At 36.5% G+C, this 26,459-nt stretch overlaps 1 protein-coding gene and 2 long non-coding RNA genes across 6 annotated transcripts in view; 2 read left to right on the plus strand and 1 right to left on the minus strand.

Annotated features, from left to right (window-relative positions):
- The window catches only part of LOC132699381 (protein split ends), a 136,430-nt gene that overhangs the window by 51,776 nt on the left and 58,195 nt on the right, over positions 1–26,459 (plus strand). For all 4 annotated transcript variants that reach the window (XM_060666046.1, XM_060666049.1, XM_060666047.1 and 1 more), the window contains exon 2: positions 23,379–23,696. In XM_060666046.1, the coding sequence (XP_060522029.1) occupies positions 23,379–23,696 (318 nt within the window). The remainder of the gene's footprint in view (positions 1–23,378; positions 23,697–26,459) is intronic.
- Positions 6,530–7,741, minus strand: LOC132699383 (uncharacterized). The gene is made up of 3 exons (XR_009618502.1): positions 7,469–7,741; positions 7,008–7,094; positions 6,530–6,950 (listed from the first exon to the last, which is right to left on the minus strand). It is a non-coding gene; the product is annotated as an uncharacterized LOC132699383 (long non-coding RNA).
- On the plus strand, positions 13,588–16,536 carry LOC132699382 (uncharacterized). Its single transcript, XR_009618501.1, has 3 exons — positions 13,588–13,636; positions 13,717–13,795; positions 15,804–16,536. It is a non-coding gene; the product is annotated as an uncharacterized LOC132699382 (long non-coding RNA).

A 26,459-nucleotide genomic window follows, 5' to 3' on the forward strand; every position in this document is an offset into this window, starting at 1 on the left:
ATAGGAGGAAGCCGAGGCCTATTGGCATTCGAAAAATTAATCATTCGAAGGCCTGTAGTGAATTTTTCAGTTTATTTTCGTAAAATCCTGAAAAGCGACCGCGCGCACAGTCTCAGCGCCGATTTATTTTAAAACGCTATTTATAAACTGGACCGAGTCTGTTATTCTTTTTTGTTCCCTTCTCGTCGGCCTCAAAGGCATGTCCAACTTTCACTTGTTCCTTTTAGGTATAACGTACACAAATATACCTGTTTGTCTGAAGAGCCTGACTGGTTTCTAAATCAGAGGTGCCTTGAGTTTTGGTACCCGCATGCCGATATACAAGTTTAGTTTGAGAAACGTTTCAATTTTGACCAAAATGACTTGGCGTTTTAAGTGTACTAGGTAGTACATTGGTATAGTTTTTCGAATCGTTTTGACGAAGTCTCTATAGTCAATTTGCAAAATTGTAAAAACGACTTAAGGATTACTAAATGTAAAACAACTAAGAGAGCAAATATTTTGAGATAGAATTTGTTCTTGGTTTGCGAAGCCCTTAAAATGGGGGATACAATGTCAGATATTTTCCTTTTAGAACTGAAATTTTCTCGGAAGAGCTCACGCAGCTTTTTTTGTTCAAATCTTAGTTCACCACCCCTTAGATATCTCCAATATTATTATAAGCAGTATCCAATAAATGACAGTTCACGAAATAATCATTTTCAGTATCTGAAATCTGAAAATAAGAATAATTCGAATATTGGATCCGCTGGTGGCGATTTTAACAGCCGATCTTGACATTAGAGATAAGGAGATTCGCAGTATAACCAACGCTATTCTCAAAAACGATATGGTTACTAAGGAAATTTAAATATGCCCAACATACTTCTTCCGAATCGAGACGGGGGCAATTAAATCAATTTTAAAATAGAAATGTCTTGAAAACACATTTTTGGTAAGTACTCAGTTGTTGCTGAACACTTGTGATTTTCTTATTTCCATTATTAATTACCTACGTAATAACAAAAATAGTTCAGTCGCACGCCAAATGTAAATTTTTTTATTCAACTCCCTTCTCTAAAATACCGAATTATACACCGATCTAGCGTGCGAAAAGTGTGATTTTCCACGTCAGATTCGAGCCTCTTCGGAAATTTCGGGGATTGTATGTGCGTGTACATCGCCAGTTTCCTATATTCTATCGTGTAGTCATAAAACTGGAATGAAAGTCAAATTGGTTTAAAGATAAAGATAAGTTAGCTTTATTTATATAAGACTTGGGTCGCAAGTGTTGAATATTGTTAGTATAATACAAATATGATATAAAATTATCTTAGTATAATTAATTAATTCATAATAACGAAAGAAAATCCTTAATATTGTAATAGGCGAGGCGTAGCAATTTGTTTTTAAGAGTAAATTTGAATTTTGTTCAACTAGCTATATCCTTCAGTTCTATAGGCAATTTGTTATAAATTTTTACGGTCAAAACAAAGGCATTATTTGATGTAAGAGACAATCGGTGCTTAGGTATTTATTTGTATGTTAAGATTCCGTATATAAAGATTGGAGTTTCGACATGAAAAATTCCACGGCTTAAACAGCATAGTCCGTAAAATGCGTTTCTGCATCCTAAAGATTTGCTCCGCACCTGGGGAACATCCCCAACAAATCAAGGCGTAGTTAAGATAGGAATAAATATAGGAGAAATAGTACATTCTTAACAAGAGAAAAGAAATCTGTTGGCGGGGCCTCCATATGACCAAGCAATAAACAAGGTTTTTTGAGAATGTGATCCACCTGTTGGAATCAGAAGAGTCTCGAGTCTACATAAAGTCCGACGAAATTTACAGCACTTTTTTGTTGGATTGTGCTTTCATTGAAGTTAGTACGCTTAAACTCTTATTTAAATCCCGTGTTGAAAAGGCGATCTTAGTTGTATGGGAGAAAAAAGAAAACGCATCATTTATAAACCAACCATATAACCAATTTAAGGCGTTGCCTCTAATACCATGTGAACAAAGCTTGACCACTAAAATATCAACATCCACCAAGTCAAATGGTCTTTGTAGATCGAACAAAACGCATGCTGTTTGCTGCCTTTCCTCTAATTTGCCAAGAATATGCTTATATAAAGAGAGGATGGCATCCTGTGTTGGTCGCTTTTTTTCGAAAACCGATTTTGCTTGCTGGAAAAAGTTCTCGACTTTTAAAAAAATTTGAATATCTTGAATGCAGTGCTCCTTCGAAGATTTTTGAAAAAACAGATAGAAGTGCTATAGCTCTGTAATTTGAAATAATCGTTTCATCGTTTTTTTATAGAGTGGTGTGATTACCTTACCGTATTTTTTAGAATGCTTAGTAAGAGTCCATGCAAAAATGAATAATCAGTGAGATACATGATCGTCGTCGGTTTCATTTTTGTATTAATGAAAATATTAATAAAATAAACACGAACTTAGCTTTTTTCTGACTTTCAATGTGTTTGAATTTAGATAAACCGCCAAAGAATTCATTGAAATCGAAGAAGAGGGCGGAATTGTTTGTGCAGACGTCTCAATGAGCTAAACAACGAACGGTTTTTTATTTTTGCCTCGTCGTTATTGGTTATGCGTCGCGTACGTCGGAACTCTATTCGCAGAACTGCGGGCTATCGCATGTGTTGTCGACAGCGAAAAAACGAGCTTGTTAAAAATTCAGTTCACCTGCATCATGCATACTGCAGGAGGACAGATGCATACAATATGGTGCCGGTTACTACATGCAGCACAATGCAACGACACCATTACGTATGCACATTTCTGAATGCGACGCGGCGAATGTAGGTTTTGAGTTTTGGAAAGTCGATGATAACCAACGGTGCGGTACGCGGCGGTCGGTGGCGGATAGCGGTGCTGGTGGGAATCGAGAATTTTTCTTTTTATTGTCGCTGCGAGCGTTTTAGTCATACGTTCGAGTCAATGTTACAAGATACGTGAATTTATGTTTCAAGCAATGAGTATTATAAGCGACAATTAAGTAATGAAGTCATCAGGTTCAACGAACTTATTTTGCTGAAGCTTGAATTCGTGACCCTAGACTTTAGTCCTTTCGTTATCCACAGACGGACGCATCGTGGAGATTGTTTTTGTTGATCGTTAAGTTGTCCATTTTCTTTTCCACTTTTTGCGCTCTATAAATATATCCGTAAACCAACGTTTAATACCTATATGTAATACCTATCTGCCTGCCTCACCGCCTGTGTCTCTTTATCTCTATTTACTGCTATTTGATTTGTATGCACCTTTAAACCTTTTTCTTCCCGCGATGGTAAAGTCTGGTCACACTTTTTTCTCTTAGTGTTAATTAGAGTGAAACTGTTAATTGTTGTGGTTGGGGTGGATGAAACTTAAGTTTTAATTTAAGTTTTTTGCCGCTATGATTGAAAAACATTTCATTTTAATTTTTACCAGTGGAATATTGAAAAAAATGACCCGGTGTGACTCTTGTGTTGCCAAAAGAGTAGGTGACGTGAAGTTCTTTTAGATTGACTGCCTATATTTTGAAAAAAACTTAAACTTTATGTTCTGTGTATAAATAGGAAATTGGTGCAGCACTTTGGCGATATATTCCATTTGCAATGTGTGCGGAGTAATAAAATCTCTTCATAATAGACAACAATCAATAATCTATGAGAATATAACATTTTGGCATTGGAATTTCAGTTTTATAAAATTCATGTCAGTTTTGAGTTAAATGAAAAAAAATCAGAATAAAACCTACAATTTTTGTTGCATTGGTTTTTTTTTTATATATCCCATAACATATATCCCCCGGATGACGATGCAATTATGTTAATATATGTTGTTAAAATACTATTTCTTTCTGAATTGAGGAACTGCCTTCTCTAGATGTAATAGATACAATCAAAGGGTCTGTCGTTCGATCAACCATTTTGTGAACTTCTAATTTTTTCTCCTCTGTGATCACTTGAAAGCTTTTCATAGACATTTAATAATAATTTCTCTTTTTTTTTTCAAAGAAACCTCCACAGGCTACTGTAATACTTTTTACAAAACTTCTGCATTCCTCCTGCGTCGGTTTTTGCTGAGTCGAAATTGCTGACGTTTCGCCAATCCAGAAGAAGCCAACAGGATGATTGGCGAAACTTCAGCAATTTCGACTCAGCAAAAACCGACGCAGGAGGAATCCAGAAGTTCTGTAAAAAGAATTTCTGATTTATTTACTGATAGCAGTAAATAAACTCACGTGTGCAATAAACCCGATAGTCATTGTCATCATTTTCTTTAGAGTTAATTTTTTAGAACTAAGTTTATGGTATATCAAAGGGACCAACAAAAAAAACGTTCATATAAACGGGAGACAAGATACTCAAGAATAACTAAAGTCGTCTTTTTAGGGGCTTATTGAAAGACAAGAATAACAAATCTGTTTGACAATATTATTCTTTAAGATACCACAATTTTAATCTGCCTAAAGCCCAATTAGCCCTTTATTATTATAAACGACATATCATATTTTACAAATATTGTAAAAAACGTGTTTTTTTTAATTCAACAACCCCGTATTTTGAAAATTAAGCATTTGCGGGCCTACGTTTGTATGATTTTGTTATTTCATATTTATGTTGTTTCATATTTTTGATAAAAGTGATTTAAAAATAGTTGTCCAAACTTATAAATCGCCCTGTGTGAGAAACGGGGACATACCTTACCCACCTAGGCAGCGAAGCGAGGCCAATATCTCCATATCCCGGCAAAGCCATTTATCGTTCGCGCGCCCCGTAAACGGGCTGCTGGGGGATGAGGGAGGATATAATTCCGCCGGCCCGCATCGTTTATCACCAAGATGGCGGGCGCGCCGCGACGTTTTTAGCGGGAGCGGTGGCGTCTAAATGATGCAATGCGCCGCCTTGGGTGTAATTTATACGAAACCGCATAAAAAAAATCCGGCGAGGAAAAAACGGAGCACGTAGGATCAAGTTTTTGGATATTTACAGGCGGTAGGTTTCGCAGATGAGCGGTAATGCAATTTTTTAGGTATTCGCCAGTAAAGTTCGCCCAAAGATATACCGTTTTCACAAACTTTTATGGTTTTGGCTTCGGAATGAGTTTAAGGTCTCCCTGTTGTAAAGCGGAAGGGACCATTCTTTTCAGCACGTGTACCACAAGCCAGGGTATATAAGATGTCAGCCGACAAGAGCTGTGCCGTGCGGCCTGTTGTATTTTAAGAATAGGGAAATTTTCTTTAATTAAACTGTTGTATGAATTCATATTAGTGTGCTTTATATATATGTGCTTTATATATAGTCCCTGCTTGAGGTAGCTAGATATAGATAGGTTGATCTCCTGTATTAAAAACACATCAGAAAGCTTAAACTGATTTCTAATTTAAGGGTTTAATATAATGACATATTAACTTATAATGGATCTTTTCGTAGTTTGCTATTGGTTGATTTGTGGGGGTTGGTGAAATCGGAGCATGCTGTCAGTTTTATGAACCAGTAGTTTCTTAGCCGCCGAAGCTTTGGAGTTATTTCTATTTTTTGCTTGAAAATGATATGTATCTTGAAAATTCCTACTCAAAGAAGTAGTTATTGGAAGTTCTTAAGACGGAAACGTTTGATAAGAAGTATGATATGGACAATTCGGTCAAAGTCTTCCACCATATCACTGCAATTTTAATCCTATAGAACTGATATGGAGGCAGGTGAAACCCGATTTAAGAAGAAACAACACCTTGCAGAAATTTAGGTCTGGGGCAATAGAATTAATTAGAACTGAAGAAAAAATATTTGCTTCTAGTTAGAAAAAAAGTGTAGAACATGTGATCGACGAAGAAAATGTTTACAGAGGTCGACTAGTGCCACAGTTAATTATTAATGTGGGTCCAATGACGATAGTGATTATTTAGAAGGACTTTTTTTTTAAATAAATATTCATTCATTTATATTTACAATAAACATTTTAAAGTAAGAATGGATTTTTCACTGCATGGAGTAGTAATAATCGGGAAATCTCACCGATGAAATTCTACACAAATCCGTCAGCTTTCAGCATTTGTATGCACGAAGTATCGAAGTAGGGTTCTGGAACATCTTTGTGGAATTGCGAATCTATTTATTGAGTGTTACAAAGAGAAACCCATGCTAGGTAGACCTGCGGTTATATCATCGTAAAAATTTTCAAAAGTTAAATACCGGGTTATGTCGTAAAAAAATCACAAAAGTCTGTACGTCGGTCATTTTTGTTATTATAGTTTTTTTTTCATTTGTTCCAGCGGCATCCGACTAAATATTTTTGAATTAATACTTCGCAACGCGGAAATCTTCTACAATATATTTCCCCTCGACTGACTTAAGTCGCAAGAATGTGTTTTCATATAGCAGCTATTCATTAAATATTGATATATATATATATATATATATATATATATATATATATATATATATATATATATATATATATATATATATATATATATATATATGTCTGATTACCGTCTCTTTAACCATTTTTACTGCTACTACTAAGCTAGAAACTAATGATACTACCTTATTGAATATATATGTCCACGTTTTACATAATTTTTAACAAAATTTCCTCCCATTGTGCATTTAGACGGTGTATGTTGTTGTACCAGTCTCATCGTCCTTCATTTTAATCGATTACAGGCAACGATTATTATTAAAACCATAAATTATTCAACCAGCGGATGTCTGTGTAAAATTATTTTATCGATTTATTATTGTCAACTTGTTCGGTAGTAGCAACAAAAATAATTTCCGTATCGGTGCGCGACGACTAGAAATATGACAAAATTTCGTTTTCTCGTGGGTTGAAAATTATGGTTTTTAAATTACTCTACAAAAACGTCAGTGCCAGGTGAAAAAGTAGCTGTGGGATCGCGTGTAATGCAGCATTCTATTAATCAAATTCTGCTATATCTATAGTTAAAACGTCCCGTTGACTCTTAAATTGGGAGGAAAACTTAATAGATGAAACATAGAATTGAATATTTCCACTTACTTCCTTTCCTCGAAGTCCATTCTCAGGAAATTTTGAATTTAGATACTAATCAATGGGTGATATACCAGTTCCTCATTTTCCAATCATCTATAATGAAACTATTTCAATTTTTTACTGCAAGCGTGCAGGTCAACTCAAAAGTCAATTAGATTTTCACACCCAAGTAAACACAAAAATATGATTTCAAAAACGTATTTTTTAAATACATATATGTACCTAATTTCTTAACAATGCAACTTTTCTCTATTAGTCACTTTCAAATTGACCCTAAAACTTCACTAATAATAAATTAGGTTGTTTCAATCATTTCAGTTGTAAAACTGTACTTAAAAATCTAAAAAATTGGCTCGCCAATGCCTGACGCTAATTAAAACTTATTGCGTCCTCTCTTCGCCCTATACACATTTTAATCCAGTACGTCTGCACTTTGCTTCTTGTACACTACTAAGGGACTAACTAACCAGATCACACTTCCCGACGTTTTATGTACCAGGTTTTCCTACTCGCCCACGTCAGTCAAGTTCTCAATAATCGTGAACGGCCCGCAAGGAGCCTGAGCGTAAATGTAGATATTTTTTTGACCGCGTAATAGACTATACTACGCAACTGCGCACAATGCGACCAACCTAAAATAAACAGTTGCTGCGATATTGCAAAGCGCAAAACAAATACAAATCTTATTATTGTAGCCGACCAGCGTCGATCCTTCTCGACGACTGGAGAGAAACGGAGTAAGCGTCACCACTCGGTTTGATATTCGTAGTTCGAAGCAAAAATAACACTGGCCGAACGTTTTCAGTACCGTCGATATAGATGAGTCAGCTCGGCGGCCATTATTAGTGCCGCGTCGTGTCCGCCGAGCAAGTGTTTTGCGATGTTGCCGCCGTTATTCGCCTTTATTAAGTTCGGAAAGACGTATGAAGCACGTTGAACATAAATTTGGAAAAAAAAATGGATGAATGTCTCTTTATTTTACCACGGTGGGATTTTTCCTATATCAGAAGATTATCCACATTATTTGTAATCTAACCAAGCAAGTCGCTTTCCATTCTTTTAACAATCCAGGTACGGAAAATTGCTGCCCGTATTATGTAGCCAAGAAAATAAATTTTTAAGTTTTAAGTTTAAGTAGTCATAATAGTTATTGCGCACCGCCATAAACATCGATCATTAAGTACTAGCGGGTAATCAATTTAAAATCGCCTATATCCACAGGAGGCAAGGCACGCAACGTTTTTTCAAATCGAATTTCTCCTCGTTGTTATGTCGAAACACCTTTCCGGTTGACCTGGCTCGGCAACGTCTACGTCGTCGGCGAGCCGGCAATGTCGCTCTCGACTTGGCATCGCCGCGGCATAGCCTACGTGTGTTCTCCTTCGACGAACGAACATTCACCTAAGTCACGTAGGCTGAGTCTATCCAAGTTGTTTTCTTTCTGTATTAGGGTTTCAATTGTTAATTCAATATTTTTGTCCTCTCGGTGCTTTTTTTTAACTTCCTCGATTCGGTTCGGTGATTGTTGACTCAACGGTTATGGATTTTTCGATCGAATACCCACCGAGCGCGGGCAACGTCGTTTATTTTCGCGATAGGCTTCTAATTATAATTAGGTAAAAATACGTGTTATGTAAATGTGTTTGGAAGACCAGCGGCTTTTTCGATTTCGTAAGCGTGGGCATGCGGCTAAATGGAAAACGGTTCAACGGATTTCGTCATTTTTTTTTCTCTTTGTTGGGCAGTGCGCGTGTGATTTGTAATGCAAATCATTAAGTTCTTATGTACGTACCCACTTTTCTTATGTAATGTTGGTATTCCGGTGCAACGAAGCGGGAGAAAAAGACGAAAATTTCAATGCGCGCCTTCCAACTTTGCAGACTATATTATAATTAAAAGGAGGCCACATAAAGTCCAAAGTCCGTGTTTGTTTTTTTATTATCTTATCTCAGAAAAGGTAGTGATGGATCGGAGAAGTGTGTGTTTTAAGAGTGAATTCCTCCAATTTATTACTTAGTGATATTGAACGATATTGCTGGTTCAAGGGAAAATTCTTTTGGGGTTTTTATCTAATAAAACCCTCAGATCAGTGCTTAGTAGCTCTGGCTATGAGGGTAACCATAATAATATACTAGTCAACATCAATATATCAACAACTATTTTTAATTTTTATAGTTAATCAGAGTGAGTGGGGAGTATATTGTCACATATTTGACAAATACGGTATAGGTGTGCGAACTTTTATATCTATGAAGACCTTCATTATGTTTACGATTGGATTCGTCACTTCTACGTTACATCTAGAAAATAGACATATTCTGTGAGCGCTTGTCAATCTGTAGGTTTAGTTTGTCGGTTGTCGGGACTTAGACCTTTGCAGTGTATTTGTCAGAAGTATTACTGTGTCAACTTTTTTTATTGTTTACAAACGCAGTAAATAAAATAGGTGTCTGTTATACGAATTCTCAGGAACTATTTATGAAATGAAGACGCGGCCCAAAAAAACAAAACACGACCTGTTTCAATTGGTTCTCGTGAAGCAGTGATCGATTCTCGAACGCGGAAACTGCGGGGCCTCGGCACCGCACACTTGGTCAACCGCGCGGCGTTGCCACACGCCCAAATGACGTCACCGCTCACAATAAATGTATGGAGAAACGGTCGAACCTGTCGTAAATTATGGGCGCGGCGTTTGGATTATACTTCTTGAAAACTATTTTTGTTTGTTTTAGTAACGGTTCTGTGTTACATGCGATTGTTACGTAAGGAAGCTTGGAAAAATAATGATTTTCTTTTGTTTGCTTACTCGCGCAACATACGCTGTTTATCTAACCATTCGGTAGGAAAGTTTTATCCAAATAACCTTTTGGTAAAGTTTTCATGTGACTGGACGTTTGACTACTCGTTAATGCGTGCAAGAACTGGGTGGTACCTTCGTAATGATTGTGTTTAAGATTTCTTTTTTATTCCGTGGGAGGGAGTTCCCAGCGATAATTTATAATGGCGGGAAAACCATTGTTTGTTACTTAAGCGAGTTCGTGCGTAATAATATTATTCATATGGGTTTATTAGCCTTTTTCTTTCCAGTAGGTGTTACGCTGGACGAATAAGGAATTCTCACAATGAGCGATCCTGTTTTTAAGAGCGACTTTGCCTGTTATAATATTCAGTATAAAGTCTATAGCAAAAATGCTGCTAGTAACATCTTTGTGGATGTTGGAAAGAGTTTTTTCAATCTGTATACGTACGTGTTTCAACTGTCTTTCGGAACTGTGAGATAATGAGAGTGAGTGTGCTTATTTAGAATTTGAAGAAAAACAATTTTGCTGTTAGTACGGCATGTGTTATTAGATTTCTTATGACGAATTACGCTTTTGTTTAGTTTTCGTTAGAATTTCATATGAATTACTATCTGCATTAAATCTTTCAGATAGCCTAGTGACTTTCGGGTTTGTAAGGTGTTGAGGTGTTGATCTATCATTGGCCAGAACTATATCGTTTTGGTTAATAATTTTGAATGTATTAAATTATGTAAATTTTTGATAGAAGTTTTATTATCATTTATGGTAATGCCTACTATTGTTATTTAGTAGAGGGGTCTGTTTTTCTGTTATTTGATATATTTCTAATAATAAATTGCCCAGGGATACTGCGAAATAGCTGTTTTTTTTTTAAATTACATATGTGACAGCAGATAAACAGAGACCACATTCATTTAACAAATTGTAAATAAAGTGTCTCGTTTTTAGATTTTAAACGCAAATCATTTATTTCGCATGGTTTGGTTGGAACGTTCAAAGTAATTTCAAGTACAGACTAGTTTATAATCGATAAAAAGAGAGTATTATGCAACGCTACTTTTTTGGGTTTATAGATTTTGTGATTCGAAAACCCACCGACGTAAACGTTTTATATAATTCGTATCCTTCGAAATTGGAGGCGCAATTTAAAGTGTACACTTTTTAATACGATTTTGACCTATTTCGTTATAAAAAGGTTTGAACTGGGGCCAAACTACGTACATCCGATTCCGAGCCAAAATAAACCCAACAGTTTTCACGGTCGGGATTTTGATTTATTCCGGTAAAAACACGAACCGGTCTACAAAACACATCGAAGACCGGTATATCTAGCCGGCGAATCGACGATATACGGACACGTCGAGAGGATGAAAAAAACAAACTGAGGAAACGGGCACAGAAAAATAAATTGCAAATTTATGCGACCCGTAGAGAGAACGAGCTCGCTGTGAGGCAAAATAGCAGGAACCCACCGCTTTAGATTTACGAACCGATAAAGTTGTTTTTGTTTTTCGATAACCAGATTGCCGGTTTGGTTAATGGGTGGAATTTTTAAAAGTCGTTTTATTTACGGGTCTGTCGGGAACGGGACTGTTGTCTCGGTTACTTATTTATATTTTCAATTTATTTTGAGTTGATTCCACACAAAAATAGCATGGAATACCACTTCCATATTTAAATAAAGGAAGGTGGTATAAATGGTACGAGGATCAAACGTCGGAGTTTTGAAAACAGCATCTTCTAAAGAACAAAACGTTACTATAACAAAGTGTAATATGAGTAACTTAGAAAAAGAGCGCTGATCATGGCCCATGTTGATGGAAAACGTGCATGCGTTGTAAACGTATTCGTATTATTAATAAAGCTATGAAGTAATAAGTCGAACCCTACATTTTTCGAAGTATGGTGCGAAGAATGTGAGGATTTTGTACAAAACGTCGACTTCTCATTACCCAAAAATAAACAGATTAGTTGAAGCAACTGTCGACATAGCTAAGAATCTACTGCTTGATTTGCAACTAGCCCTGCTCGAGCGTCGGATACTTAACAGTGTCTGATAAATCTCCTGTTCATTTGTTGACATGCGGACTTTCAAGAACAATTTTACCTTCGGCTAGTGATGCAGTAGAAACGAATGAATTCCTAATGAAGGATAATGTATAGCCACTGCTGAAAGGAAAAACTTGCCAGCAAACCATAATTTCCAAAAAGTTAAGACTCATTAAACTCAACGTCTCAAATAGTCATGCGGTGACTTTTTAAATTTTAATTACGTCAGTGAGTAAAAAATGTATCTTAAAATAGCAAATTTCAAACAGTTTTAAAAACTGATATGTACGTCTTGTTTTCGTTTTATACTTGGATATAGCGCCCATTGAAAAGTCATTCTAAACAAACACCTATATCGAAAACTTCAGATATTGCGTTTTCAAATTCGATAAAACTAGAAATAATTGCGTAAATATTGTTCACGAAATGCAATCTCTCGAAGTCAACATCGATTAGCTACCTATGCCTATATAATGAAGGGAAGTCGTTTGACAAAATTATTTATAATAATAAGGCTTGTCATTTTATTATGCTCCTCGGTACTAGGGGTATAATCATAATTATTTTTTTGTTGTTAAAAGCACTTGCATCACTATTTAGAATATAATTCCGACCTTGTACTATGAGTTGACATTTAATTTATATTCGTACCTCATTAAACGTTTAGAATAAAAATTACCCACATTTCAGTACTTGCTTGTAAGCTGATGAGCTTTTACTTACGTGGTAATTTTTATTTTCAAATGCGTAAACGGTAATGCGAATTCCGTGGTAGTGTAACATTATCAAAATAAATATGAGCCTAAAATAACTTATTATTGAATGTCGACGTAAGCACATCATGGTCAAGCGTTTTGTAAAGTTTTATCTAGCGGTATAAAATATGGGAATGTAATGGAGCTATAAAAAAACATGTATGCCGAACTACATGGTCTCCAAAGATTTATGGCCCTGCTACGTGCTGTTATAAAATTATTATTGTCAAAACGTGACAGAGGAGTTATAGAGACCGATACGGAAATCTGGATGACTATAAATTTTGTGTTGAATTAGACTAATATGGGTTGTATTTTGTTTATGGAGCAGTGCACGTGGTAGATTTTGCTCTGGAAGGATACAAAAATAGCTTTAAGTCAAAACACGCAAGTGTGATTTCATACTTATACCGATTTAATCGCCAAAGACGAGACAAATAAACCAGTAAACAAACAAGTTGCAACGCACCAATTGTACCCTGATTTATGTATGCCTATTTACGAATATACTTTTCTCAGTGATTACGACCAATGTTTTCTGAAAGGACGATACAGATATAGAACAACGAAAAACACGTAAACCGTGAAGCCTGACGAAATAAAATAACTTTCGACATTGTCTTTTGCTTGTCTGATCCGACAATAGAAAGAACAAAAGAAGCTCCAACCGGAACGTACGTATGGGGCGAGAAGTTTTTAAAATCACTGCTCGGTGTCGTTTTCGGTGCCTCCTTTAATTCGAACTTTGTTCGTTGCGATTCGTTGTGGTTTTTTTTTCGGCACAATATATCTTATCTTTGTGTCGCAATATTGTTATCGAAGCCCGGCACTATACGCGTAATTCACATGAAACGTATTATTTTCCGCGAATACCGTCTGTAAACAAATGTTGATCGGATAAATGGGAGAATATTATATGGAATTACCGTTCAAGATTGATTATATATAGAACGTAACATCATATTTTATATTCGTGGTCATTTCGTTGACTAGGCTCTCTACGTCAGTGTTGGCGAACCTTTTCAGTTCGGTATGTCAAAATTTTGAAAAATCATAACATAATTTTGGTAAAACAAAATATTTATAACTATCCTCAGAATTTAATTGCAGTGAACCTCGGTTATAAAGTACCCCTCTAGGGTCCAGAAAATGAGTACTCTATAAGCTATAAAAAAACACCAAAATGTAGGTACGTACATATTTTTATTTTATATAAAACTAGAAAACTAATGAACACTAAAGGTACTAAAAAACTGTCTAAACTAAAAAATTATCTATAAAAAATGTACACCATACAACTAAAAATACATACTTTATTCCTTTTGACTAAAAAATTCGTTATTTTTGTTTATTTTTTCTCAATACAAATGTCATATTCTCGATATGCTCTCAATCTTCCTCGACGCTTCCATAATATCATCAGTTACATTATCAGTATATCATATATCAGAATAACTTGTTACTTCGTCCTGTTGAACATCATCGTCGCTTTCGTTACCAGAGCTTTGAGAATCTTTTGGCTGTAACACTTCAGTAATAATATCATTATCCGTTAATAACTCTGTTGTTATTAAATTATCATCAACAGTTGGGAAGCTATGCAGCTCAAGAAGATACTTTTCATTGTTGGTTAGATGTTGGCCGCTATTGAGCAGCCAATTACTTTGGGGCACCTCCTAGTCATCGTCGTCATTATATTTTTACTTCTCGAATCACTGAACCAGAGGTAAGTCGCCGTCTGAATCAAACTCATCTTCCGATTTTATCAGACCCGCATGTCGAAAGCATTTTGAAATAGTGGTTGAATTAACAACATTCCAACATTGTGCAAGTAATTTTATGGAGTCTAGGATAGTGATGTTAAAAGGTTCCTTATTTTCAAATGACTGGATTAAACTATACAAATATGTCTTAATGCATTTTATGATGCCCTGATCCATCGGTCGGACGACTGAGGTGCTATTTGGAGGCAAAAACTCTAATCTAATATTACATATTTTGGATGAGGTACAAAATTGTCAACTAGAAGCAATAATTTTCTATTCTGACGTTTTAGTTTTTCATCCCAATCCTTTGAATAATTATAAAAAATTTCTGAAATCATCCACGCTCGCTGGTATGACTTATAAATGACAGGTACATTTTACACATTTTTCATGCATCCCGGTCGTTCATATTTACTAACAACAAGAAGTTTGCATTTTTCGCTTCCTGTCATATTTGCACAAAACCAAACGGTGTGCCTCAACTTCGACTGCTTCCCACTCAAACCCTTTTTTTCTCTAAATTTAGGGGTACGATCTGGAGTCATCTTGTAAAATTGCCCAGTCTCGTCATCATTGAAAATATCCTTAGAGCTGTAATTTTATGCAATACTGGGCCACTTATCCTCTAACAAGTTCAGCACAGCATCTTTTCCACGTTTATGTTGTGACGAACTTTAAAACTTTCGAACCAACCAGCTCTACACCTTCTACAGCGCGTGTGGTTTTTTCAGAAATTCAGAAAACGCGCAGAATAACAAAGAAGTGACAGAAAAATACAAGTCGACGATAATTTTAAAACAAAAACCGATAAGCACCTTTTCGCTTATGATGAAAATTGTTACTCAATTAGTGCTAAGTGATTACCAAAAAGATGGTTAACGTTATTTTCATGACTGTTGTTTTTCATTGCGAAAAAGACGTACTACCTAGGTTATAGGTACCAGTTCGTAACAAACTGTAATTTTTTTGGTGGACTTACAGCAATGTCGCCATTAGAATGCGTTAAGTATACAAAACATTGAAATTTTCATTAAAATATGTTTTTTTTCTTGGAATTTTGGGACACCCTGTCCCTCCGTAATAAAGCATTTCTGCTTAGACACGTTACATAGGAAAGTGACTTTTATAATTTCGACCCCTTTAAGATGTTTATATTACACTTTCAAAAAACATGAGCGATTCTCTATAGTTGCATCCGTTCGTCTTGATCCGTTTTAACGACCAATAAATCCACCCCGGGAACGTCGTTTCCATTCGTGTATAAAAACCAAAACGCCATTGTACGTCGACAGAGATCCGAAACAATCTATCCGAAATCTCCGTTGCGCAAAAACCCGACTCGCAATTTGGAATTCGATTCACATCAAAAACCGGGCGACCGTATAATAAAGCAGAGTCTCCCGCAATTATCTCCCCTTTCTTCTCCCCCAGAAGCTGCGTCATTAAGCTAAATTACCCCGCTTTCAACCCATCCGAAGTTCCACCATGCTTTCCGCGGCGACGACGGAGCCGGCATCATATTTTCTTCCTCCATCGAGAGAGAGAAGAACGAATAAAAGCAGTCTTCCGTTCGTTGTGAGAAAAAAAAAAACGGCGAAGTCAATAACGACTTCTCAATCGAAACTCTGTCTCGGTTAGGCGGGACCGATTTGGATTTTGCAGTGCGGAGTAGAGACGTCGTCCCTATTCACAAGCGCTTTTACGTCGACAGCTACTCGACGAAAAATGGAACAATTTACGTGGTAGGTTGAAATGTCTACGTGCTTTTTCAAAAATAGAAAAGAACGCAACTGAAATCTCCCAAGAAAAGTAGATTTCGCGTTTTGCATATAGACTGCGCTTGTCTGCAAATATTATACACGTTATACCGTTGCCTGACTGGTTTCAAATGGATACTATGCATTTGTATTGCGAAAAATGTTTTTCTCCCCCCTACCCAAATATGCCTAATTATGTATATTAATAAACTTCTTCAGTCACTCCGCTGACTACGTCGCGTACTTGTTGCATAATATTTTTTTTGTCTGATTTTATTACGAAGTTTAACAAACTGCACATTTCCTTTTTTGGATTGCCGTATTTTTTGATGGTGTCAATTTTTGCGACAAATCTTAACAAGCACTTTTCAAATATAAATCTTAACGCATGTACTTATTATTTTTTTTTACACCCATTTTATTCGTCTAAAATGGCATCATCAGACCAATACAAATAAAAATTTAATCCATACGATTATTGTATATGTGATGACGCCATTTTAAGCGAGACATGTCATCTTGTTTTATAATTAAATTAATGTTGAAACTGGTTTTGTAGATTTCATGAGTGCCTTGTTTTACGTACATTTAACGTCGGTATCTAAAGGAATGAATGAATTTTTCAATTCAACCTATTTTTTAGATTATTTTCATTCAAAATCATGTTCGTTTAAATTTCTTTAGATTAGCGAAAAACGTAACAATATTTTATTAAAGAGGTTCAAAATTAAAATTCAAAGTAATAATTTATTTATTTAAAATATAAATTTCTGAAAAAAGTGGTTTTTACGATGAAAATACTGTTTTAGTCTATGAGAGCCCTAACATTTCCATTAAAACAGGTGCATTCCAAGGACTGTAACCAAAGTTCTTACGACGAGAAAGTTCGATATTGTTTTTAAAAGCTTTTGCTCGACGTTTAACCTGCTACACCCAGTCGCAATAATTATTCCTTATCTGTGCTTGATACACGCCGAGCAGACGGCAACGTCGCCAGACAAAATTCTCGTGGGAGGGGGAGGGGGAAGGCTAAATGGCGCGGAAGAGACCCTGGCCCGATCCAGCCCAGAACGCAGCTGGGACGCGGAGGAACGCTTTGGGAAAATCAATTCAGCTTCGAACTGAAATCGTTTTTTTTTTGCAACCGTTTCCAGGCTAACCGGGAGCGTTTGCGAACTTACGGGATAGTCAAGTTAATCCATCATTATTTAATAGAATCAAATTTATCCTTTTTGTGATGCACCACGGCACTTGCAAAACGACATTCACTAATAATAATACGACATACTACGCATCTTGAAGTGTGCGCGTTTGAACGTACGTGCGGCCAACGCCCCAACTTCAAATTAATGCGTCGTGAATAATTAGTCAAAAAAGCAATTGTTTTTTACGTTTTACAAGACATAATTATCGGCATTATAACATGTTCTGAACACTACAGCACTTCACTCCAAAGAAAATTGTGCGTACATGCTCAGAGAGCTCGCCTCCTACTAGCTAGACACCTCGATGTATAATGGATTCAACTGCTCGATTCGACGAGGCTTTTATATAACGTCTTCTGCGCAGTCGTCGCCACGGCCAACTTTAGCATTCCGAACGGGCCACGACGGGTGGGGACGCGTGCAGACCTGAGTTATTTCGAAAATAATGGGGACCCACGTCATTATTTTCTGTCTCGCTTCGGCCACCGTTGCCGTTTTCTTTCCGCGCAGTGAAAATAGGAATATCGATTGCCCAGCTGGAATGACCTGGTCGCCTTTATTATAGGGAAAAATTCTCTGGTCTTCTTTTTTCGGTATAAAAGAGAAGGTTGTTGGCGGGGGTGGAACTATAAGGTCCACGAACACACGATGCTGGATTTGAGAATTTAAGGTTTTTTTGTCCCGATCTGCTATACATTTTTATTTTTCTATGTTAGCCGCAGGTTTCTAAGCATTTTATCAATGAGTAATGATCCTTTTAGCCCAATAAAGCTTGGAGGGTAGTTCCCAATGGAAATTGTCTTCAAAATAATCTAAAAATTTACCACATTATAAGAAAATCAACATTGGTTCCTTAGAATTACCTAAGAATGTACTCGTTATCGTAAGAAATCAGTACGAAAAACAAATAAATCTGACTCCTCCAAGATTTTCATTGCTCCGTTAGTTTTAGTTTGAGTTGTTTTGTTGCTTTTATTAATAGAAATTATAGCGTTGGTTACTTCTAGTTAAACCGATTGTACACTACTCTTCCCTAGCGAGTTTGGATATATCTTCGGACTCTATGAATTGGGTTCGTAGTAAGTATTCTAAATCGGCTGCCCCCTATTGATGGACGTGAGATTCCTATACTCTTCACAGCCCACATGCGATACCGTCGACAATTCTTATGGTTTCCAGGTACCCGTATGTTGTCAAGATTTGTATCAGGGTTCATGGTGAGGCTGAAAGCCAACTTTTGGACCTTAAGACGTTTCACAACTATTAGCTCAACTGCCTCAGAGCCGGCCGAAAATGTATTAATTTGTTCTGTTAAACGATGTAAATTGCTATAACCAGTAAAACTGGTCAATAATTTATTTTAATTTTCAGGAGACAAATTATATATGCTAAATTAAAACAAATTTGTGCAAAGAAAACAAGCTACAAGTAGGCAAGCAAGAAAAGTTTTCATCTCGTTACTAACGAATATGTTCTATAATGTGAAAGGGACGAAAATGGTTTATTCCACACATTAAAACTAACACCGTTATGTTTTAGATTAAAACAATGTCTACTTAGAAATGAAACATTTTGGTGTAACACAAATTAACTCTCAGTCTTGGGTTCTTGTTATCAAAATGAATGAATGGGTGAAATATTTTCCCGAAATTCAATCCTAGACAATGTTAGTGCCCAAATAAGTTCTTGCTTATCGACACACAACGTTTTAATTGATCTTGTGTGGTTAGGCGATATAACATATCGTTTCTTTTTTATTTACTTTATTTTGTAGTCGTCAATCAGTATGATTATGCTACTGATAACTGAAGTTTGAACATTACAAGAATTGTCATTTCCATACCACTTTCCAATACACAATGTAAACCTAAAGCAAAAACAAATGGTCTAATGATTTTTCAAAGAAACGTCCACAGGCTACTGTAATACTTTTTACAAAACTACTCGATTCCTCCTGCGTCGGTTTTTGCTGAGTAGAACTTGCTGACGTTTCGCCAATCATCCTGTTGGCTTCTTCAGAGCTTGACTGAAACTGGCTCGTATTTTACTCTGTACCTGCTTATCTAATGTTTGAGGGGGGCGGAGCTAAATGAGGGGCATAAACACCGTCTCAGATGACTGATTCCCATATTGGTGACATTTAAGAATTTTAGTTTTATCGAATACATTTTATGTCCGGTTTCATGAGCGTGTTCGGCAACAGCTGATGAGTTTATTTGTCTTAGTCGTCAGGCTCTTTCGTGTTCTTTGAGCCTAGTTGATATTTTTCGTCCGGTCTCTCCAATGTATTTTTTGCCGCATATGCATGGAATGCTGTAAACTCCTGGCATTACAAATGGAATTTTGTCTTTGAGGGACCGAAGATGTTGAGAGATTTTTGGACAAGTGGTAAAACTGGTTTTGAAGGTATACTTCTTTTGGTTTGTGGTCAGTGATGTTTTGATGTTTGATTGCTTTCGGCCTCATTGCTATTGAAAGGTTGTGGTGAAGGGTATTTTTTGATGGAACGCTTAATATCATTAATGTGGAAATTATTAGAGAGAAGAGCAGAGGTAAGATGTTTTAATTCAGCAAGTTCGACTCAGTAAAAACCGACGCAGGAGGAATTCAGAAGTTTTGTAAAAAGTAAATTGTCTAATTGTTTCAAGTAACAAGCAACTGAGTATATATATATATATATATATATATATATATATATATATATATATATATATATATATATATATATATATATATGCCGTGAAGGAAATTACGATTCTGGGAGTTGGTTGTGGGTGAATAAACCTTTCAAATGCAATCTTCCTCTTGCGACAGCTTCGTGAAATATTCTATTCATTCTAATAACTGAATTTATTTTATTATTCTTTTGAAGCAGCCGTACTAAATCCTGTTTTAAATTACCTCTGTGTTAAATCATCGGCATATTCGGAAGGTCTTCTGCAATTTCAAACTGCCCACCATGAAAAAAAGACGATTCATGGTAGTGTGTTACATCACACTTTGCGGATATAAATTCCAAACTTTTTAAATAATAGTCGCAAGGTTTGAGCCGCGTGGTTGTAATTCGCCAAAACTGGTTCTTCACGTATACAGCCGGTGGCCGGTGACTAATACTAATTTGTCTTTTAACGATAAGTTGTTTTTGCATCAAGCGCGAAACAATGGTCTGCGTAAAAAACAATTTTTAATTGGGACACAGCTCTCGTATTGGTCCGTTATCTATACGCGCGACGGTCAACGGTACGATACTGCTTATCGCAGTTTCGAGAATACGCTGCGAGAACAAAGGCGATATTTATATAGAAAAATTGGTTTTGATTTAATATCATCAGCACGCCAGTTAATACCATGCGGTGGCGATGCGTCTGGAAAATACCCTTAAACTTACCGACGAATTCTATCATGAACCAGCAGGTACTTTGGACTCGTCTCATCTAAACGTTAATGGTAATTTAATTCGAATTTAACGCAGGGAACTTAAAAACAGCGGCGAAAATTGTCTTGATATAAAATTGAGGTGTACTCGCTAGAAAAAAAAAACGTTGTGGTACAACGTGGTTCGAGGTCGCCGTTGTTATTGGTTACAAGTCTTCTTCATTTAAAGACAATAAATTGTTGTTTTTATTGAAAATGTAATGCGGATCGATCTTGGCGCGTCAGTGTTTTTACATTCGTTGTCTGTGTAATGAAAACTGCATCGTAAATTGCTACCTACAAATATATCGAGTATTTAATTTTTTTGAAACGAGTTTTGTGAACGCAATCCGTGGGCTTCTGGCAGTTTATGAAAATATGTGTGTTAATGAACTTTTAATTTTTATACCCATTCATTAGAACACTTTTCACTCGTATGATAGTTGAGTATAAAAAGCCTGAAGCAATAGGAATTAGAAAGCTTAAGCAACAAACCTGAGGTAATGATGGGTGTTTTTTTTTCGATGTATAGAGCTTTAAGTTGGCATTACTGTTCAAGATGGCGACCGATTTAACAGCTGTCAAGTGATTTATTCTCAGTTGGGTTTGGCAATTCATCATGAATAGACTCACGCCTGAACAACGCTTGCAAATAATGTAATTTTATTTCGAAAATAATGGTTCTGTGCGGAATACGTATCGCGCACTACGTCCATTTTATCGTCGACAAAATCGTCCATCAGAGCAGTTAATTCGATTAACCATGGAACGTTTCCGCACCACGTTTACTCTTATTGATAACTCGCATCCCCAGAGACGCCGTACGGTGCGTCCAGAAGAAGCTATTGCTTCGTAGCATTGAGGAAGACACGAATGAGTCCATTCGCCATCGAGCACAGGAATTGGATCTGTGTCCATCCACTTTATGGAAGATTTTGCGGAAGAATCTTGGTTTACGATCAACAAGTAAGTCGTGGATTCGTCGAATGGGCCCAAAACGAGATTGCCGTTGTTCCCGATTTTCATAAGCGAATTTTGTTTAGCGATGAAGCGCACTTCTGGTTGAATGGCTACGTCAACAAACAAAACTGCCGCATTTGGAGCGAAGCTAATCCTCAAGTGTATGTCGAAACACCTTTACATCCAGAAAAACTGACTGTTTGATGCGCTTTAAAGGCTGGTGGAATCATTGGTCCGTACTTTACAGTCAATGGTGATCGGTATAGAGCTATGATTACTAACTCTTTCATTCCTTAATTGAATAACCATGATGTCCAGGAGATGTGGTTTCAACAAGACGGCGCAACATGTCACACAGCTCGTGCCACAATCGATTTATTGAAAGACACGTTTGGTGACCGCGTAATTTCACGTTTTGGATCTGTGAATTGACCTCGAAGATCTTGTGATTTAACACCGTTAGACTACTTTCTGTGGGGCTATGTAAAGTCATTGGTCTATGTGGATAAGCCACAAACGCTTGACCATTTGGAAGATAACATTCGCCGTGTTATTGCCGATATACGGCCACAAATGTTGGAAAAAGTCATCAAAAATTGGACGTCCAGATTGGACTACATCCGCGCCAATCGTGGCGGTCATATGCCAGAAATGATATTTAAAATGTAATGCCACAAGATTATCTTTCGGATAAATAAAATTCATGTCAATCGAATCCATCCATCGTTGTTTTATTGCAAACTTAGAGTTCTATACATCGAAAAAAAACACCCCTTATAATGACCTATTCCTACTAGTTACCACATGTAGGACATTTACTAACGAGAGAGTAAATGTAGGGAATGATTTTCGGGAAAATGTTCACCGAAGTCCTACTAGTTAATGGAGGTTGGCTATTTTTTAGTATTGATCATTAATAAATAGGAAACATTTTTTGGACACGCTTTTTGCTTTCACGTTTGGTCCCTGGTCTTGGATAAATATTCGACAAAATTTTTGACGGATTTATAACTCAACCAATGCATTTTTCCTGTAATTGACTGACCAAACTTTTGCTCACTTGCTTGCATTTAATCGGTATTATCAAGTGTTATATTTTATATGTGCCAAAACGAAATTGTAAAAATGAATATCGTGTTAGTAATAATATAATACGCATATTTTTGAAATAATCAATAAAATAACAACAGTCAGTTGCCAAAAATGTCAACTTAAAATCGGAACCAAAATGAAAACCGGCCCTAGAAATTAGTTTTATAGACCGACCAGCTTACGTCGTTTACATAATGGATTTTAAACGACCGTCTTTGGTATTGAATATCCTAACCAAAACCAGAACCAAAGATGGAACGAAACTTACGTAACAAATCAAGTCAATTGATTAGTTAAAGATGAATTACAGGAATCAAATAAAATGCAGTGCGGTGAACCACTATTTCTATTGAAAGAGGTGCCTCAATTTTTGGCAACGAATTTAGGGATTACAATTGGAACATTAATGATACTAATTTTGGTTTAAGACAGCTATTCTCAAAAGCACATTTGAAACGATAAAGATTACGTACTTAGAGATGGAGGAATTACTTTTTTTTTCAATACCTAATATTTACACAACGACCATGTGAGTTGTTCCAAATTTCATACCGTTTATTTCAGTGTTTCATTTGCAGATATGGCCGAGTGCAGAGTGTTAAGTTATTGCCAAGGGTCACCGAGGAGAAGACGGGTGAGGTCACGATGGCGTGCACGGTGGCGTTCATGGACATCAAAAGTGCGTCCAAGGCTCATAATGCCGAACTGAAAATCGACGACCGTACGTTAAATACGGAGTATTACGAACCTGCTGCCATTCCGTCCACCGCCGCCAGCGTCGCCGCTGCCGCCGCCACCGCCTCCGGCGTCTCTATATCGTCGTCGCCGCAGAACAACACGCCCTCCCCGTACTCTACCTCTTCGCCTGGCACCACCAGGTTTCCCAACGGCCATGGGTAAGTGTTCGCTGCATTGACGTATGATAATGGCACGTTTCGCACCAACACCATTATTTGAAAACTGTCGATTTTGGTGACTTGATTGGATACGCTTAGATCGGACTGGCTTGGTCCGAAATGAACCAGTTCACAATCGTGTCAGACGCGTGAAGATTCAGTAAAAAAAATTTGTATGTATATGGAAGCAAATTTTAACAATTTATTTCGTTTTCTTCCCGTCTACATTGGACCTGGTACTGGTGCGACTCAGCCTATCGCATTTTAAAAAGTCATAATTGTGGTGTGACTATATTTGTTTTCATGATGTAATATTATTAACTTAACTAAACTAAAGAAGAAATCGAAAAAGATAAAATTGTCATCGTATGATCCTTGTGTGTGTGTGAAATATAAATAATTATACTAAACTGATAAATACTAAAATTGACGATGGTAGTAACTAGAATTACTGAGATCGTCGAATTTCCATTGTTTTTATTTTATTTAAAATCTTATGTAGACTGCATTCCACCACAAAAATCTACATTTGGTAACGCGTAATTATACAACTGCCCAAAACCTTGTACTGAATCATTGTCTATCATCTTCAAGCAAATGATAGTAACTGCGGTAAATATTTAAATTTAACAATTGGTCATTATATAAATAAATTGGAACGTCTTCTATTGTTATTTTGTACATTTGTAGAATGTACACTGTATAAGTAAACTTTTGCCAGAAATAATTAGAATTATTCACGGGACTTCTTTTAAATATCCCATTTAATGTATACTCATTTCTATGAGGTTCTATAAACATAAATGAAAATCCTTTTCATTTATGTTTATAGTTTGCAATATATTTTCCCGGGTTTTGGGAATCTTTTAATTGGTTGAAGGCACCACCCTAAATTGGTGAATTGGTGAACCAACCTATTCAATTATCAGCATAACCTTTTGAGTAGCTAGGAACAGTCAAACAAGTGATCGATAGAATTTGAGTAGTTGAAAAATAAACCTTTGAAAAGTAAGTTTGGGATGTAACTATTTTGTGGGATGATTTGATATCCCACACGTTTGCCGTGTTTGCTTCAATTAATTTTTATTCGAGATCTTGCCGATATTACAAAGTGAACGCACGATGTCTGGACTGTGGGTTAGTTCAACATAACTAAGTGGTGTGTGGTAGTAAATGTTAGGTAATGTGTACACAGCACTTTGAGTAGTTCACCTAACAAAATTCAAAGTCTCTTAAAAGGCTCTTAAATCGATAGAATCAGTCAAGGACTTTTGTGCACTATTCGATAGTAGATGGACGGTGTAGCATCAATATTTTGACGCGGTAATAGGGTTATCGCTCCGAATAGTTCCGAACTATCACTTCATTGTTTTAATGTTTTGTGTTGCTCGTTAGTTAGCTGTTTTCTAGAATATTCTGATTGATAAGTCTTATAACTATAACTTGGACCGTATGTACAAAGTCTTTTCTTCGATCTTGGCTTTAGAGCTGCTATAACATTAACTGAAATGCTAGTTCTAATTGAAACCTGGATCTTTGAATGTACGAAGACTTTTTGCCAATATCACTTTTTATAAAATATCCGACGATGCTTTCTTGTGTTCTATTTCACTCTCCTATATTTCGCGTCGCCTTTTTTAACGCGTCTAGTTTACTTCACTTCGTTGTATGTACATGGCGATTTTATTGGCTGTAACAGTCTTAATCCATGTATCAAATGATATTAAATAAAACTGAAAGGAAGTTAATTTTTTAAAGAAACTTCCGCAGGCTACTGTAATACTTTTTACAAAACTTCTGGATTCCTCCTGCGTCGGTTTTTGCTGAGTGGAACTTGCTAACATTTCGCCAATCATCCTGTTGGCTTCTTCAGAGCTTGACTGAAACCAGCTCGCATTTTACTCTGTACCTGCTTATATATTGCTCACAAAATATACTTCACCACAATCTTCCAATAGCAATGAGGCCGAAAGCAATCCTACATTTGCCACTGTGCTCCTCTCTTACATTCAAAACATCACTGACCACATACCAAAAGTTCTAAAGAAATATTACGTTAAAACCAGATTCACCACTTGTCCAAAAATCTCTCAACATCTTTGATCCGTCAAAGACAAAATTCCATTTGAGATGCCAGGAGTTTACACCATTCAATGCATATGCGGCAAAGATTACATTGGAGAGACCGAATGAAAAATATGAACTAGGCTCAAAGAACATCAAAAAGCCTTAAAACTAAGACAAATAAACGAATCAGCAGTTGCCGAACATAATCCGGACATAAAATTTTATTCGATAAAACGAAAATTCTTGCATGTAATCAATTCTTATACCAACGAAAAAACCAAGAGTCTATAGAAATCTATAAACAACCTAACCATCTTAACTGCGACTCGGGCCTTCACCTGTCATCCGGGACGGCGTTTGTGCCCCTCATTTTGCTCCGCCCCCCTTAAACAATATATAACAGGTACAGAGTAAAATGCGAGCCAGTTTCAGTGAAGCTCTGAAGAAGTCAACGGGATGATTGGCGAAACTTTTGCAAGTTCGACTCAGCAAGAACCGACGCAGGAGGAATCCAGAAGTTTTGTAAAAAGTAAAAGGCAGTTTTTCTTGTTTTTGGTTCCTTGACATTTTTAATTTAAAAACGGTTATTTATGATTGATATTAATTGTTTTGTTATAGCTATTATTGAGTTGTAAATTGAAAAAATGCCCGTGGCAATCTAATCGATCCGTGTTTTTTTTTCTCGTCGTCACTGTC

The sequence above is a fragment of the Cylas formicarius genome, unplaced genomic scaffold (assembly GCF_029955315.1).
Source record: "Cylas formicarius isolate icCylForm1 unplaced genomic scaffold, icCylForm1.1 PGA_scaffold_3__17_contigs__length_32017465, whole genome shotgun sequence".
In the NCBI taxonomy this organism is placed as follows: domain Eukaryota; kingdom Metazoa; phylum Arthropoda; class Insecta; order Coleoptera; family Brentidae; genus Cylas; species Cylas formicarius.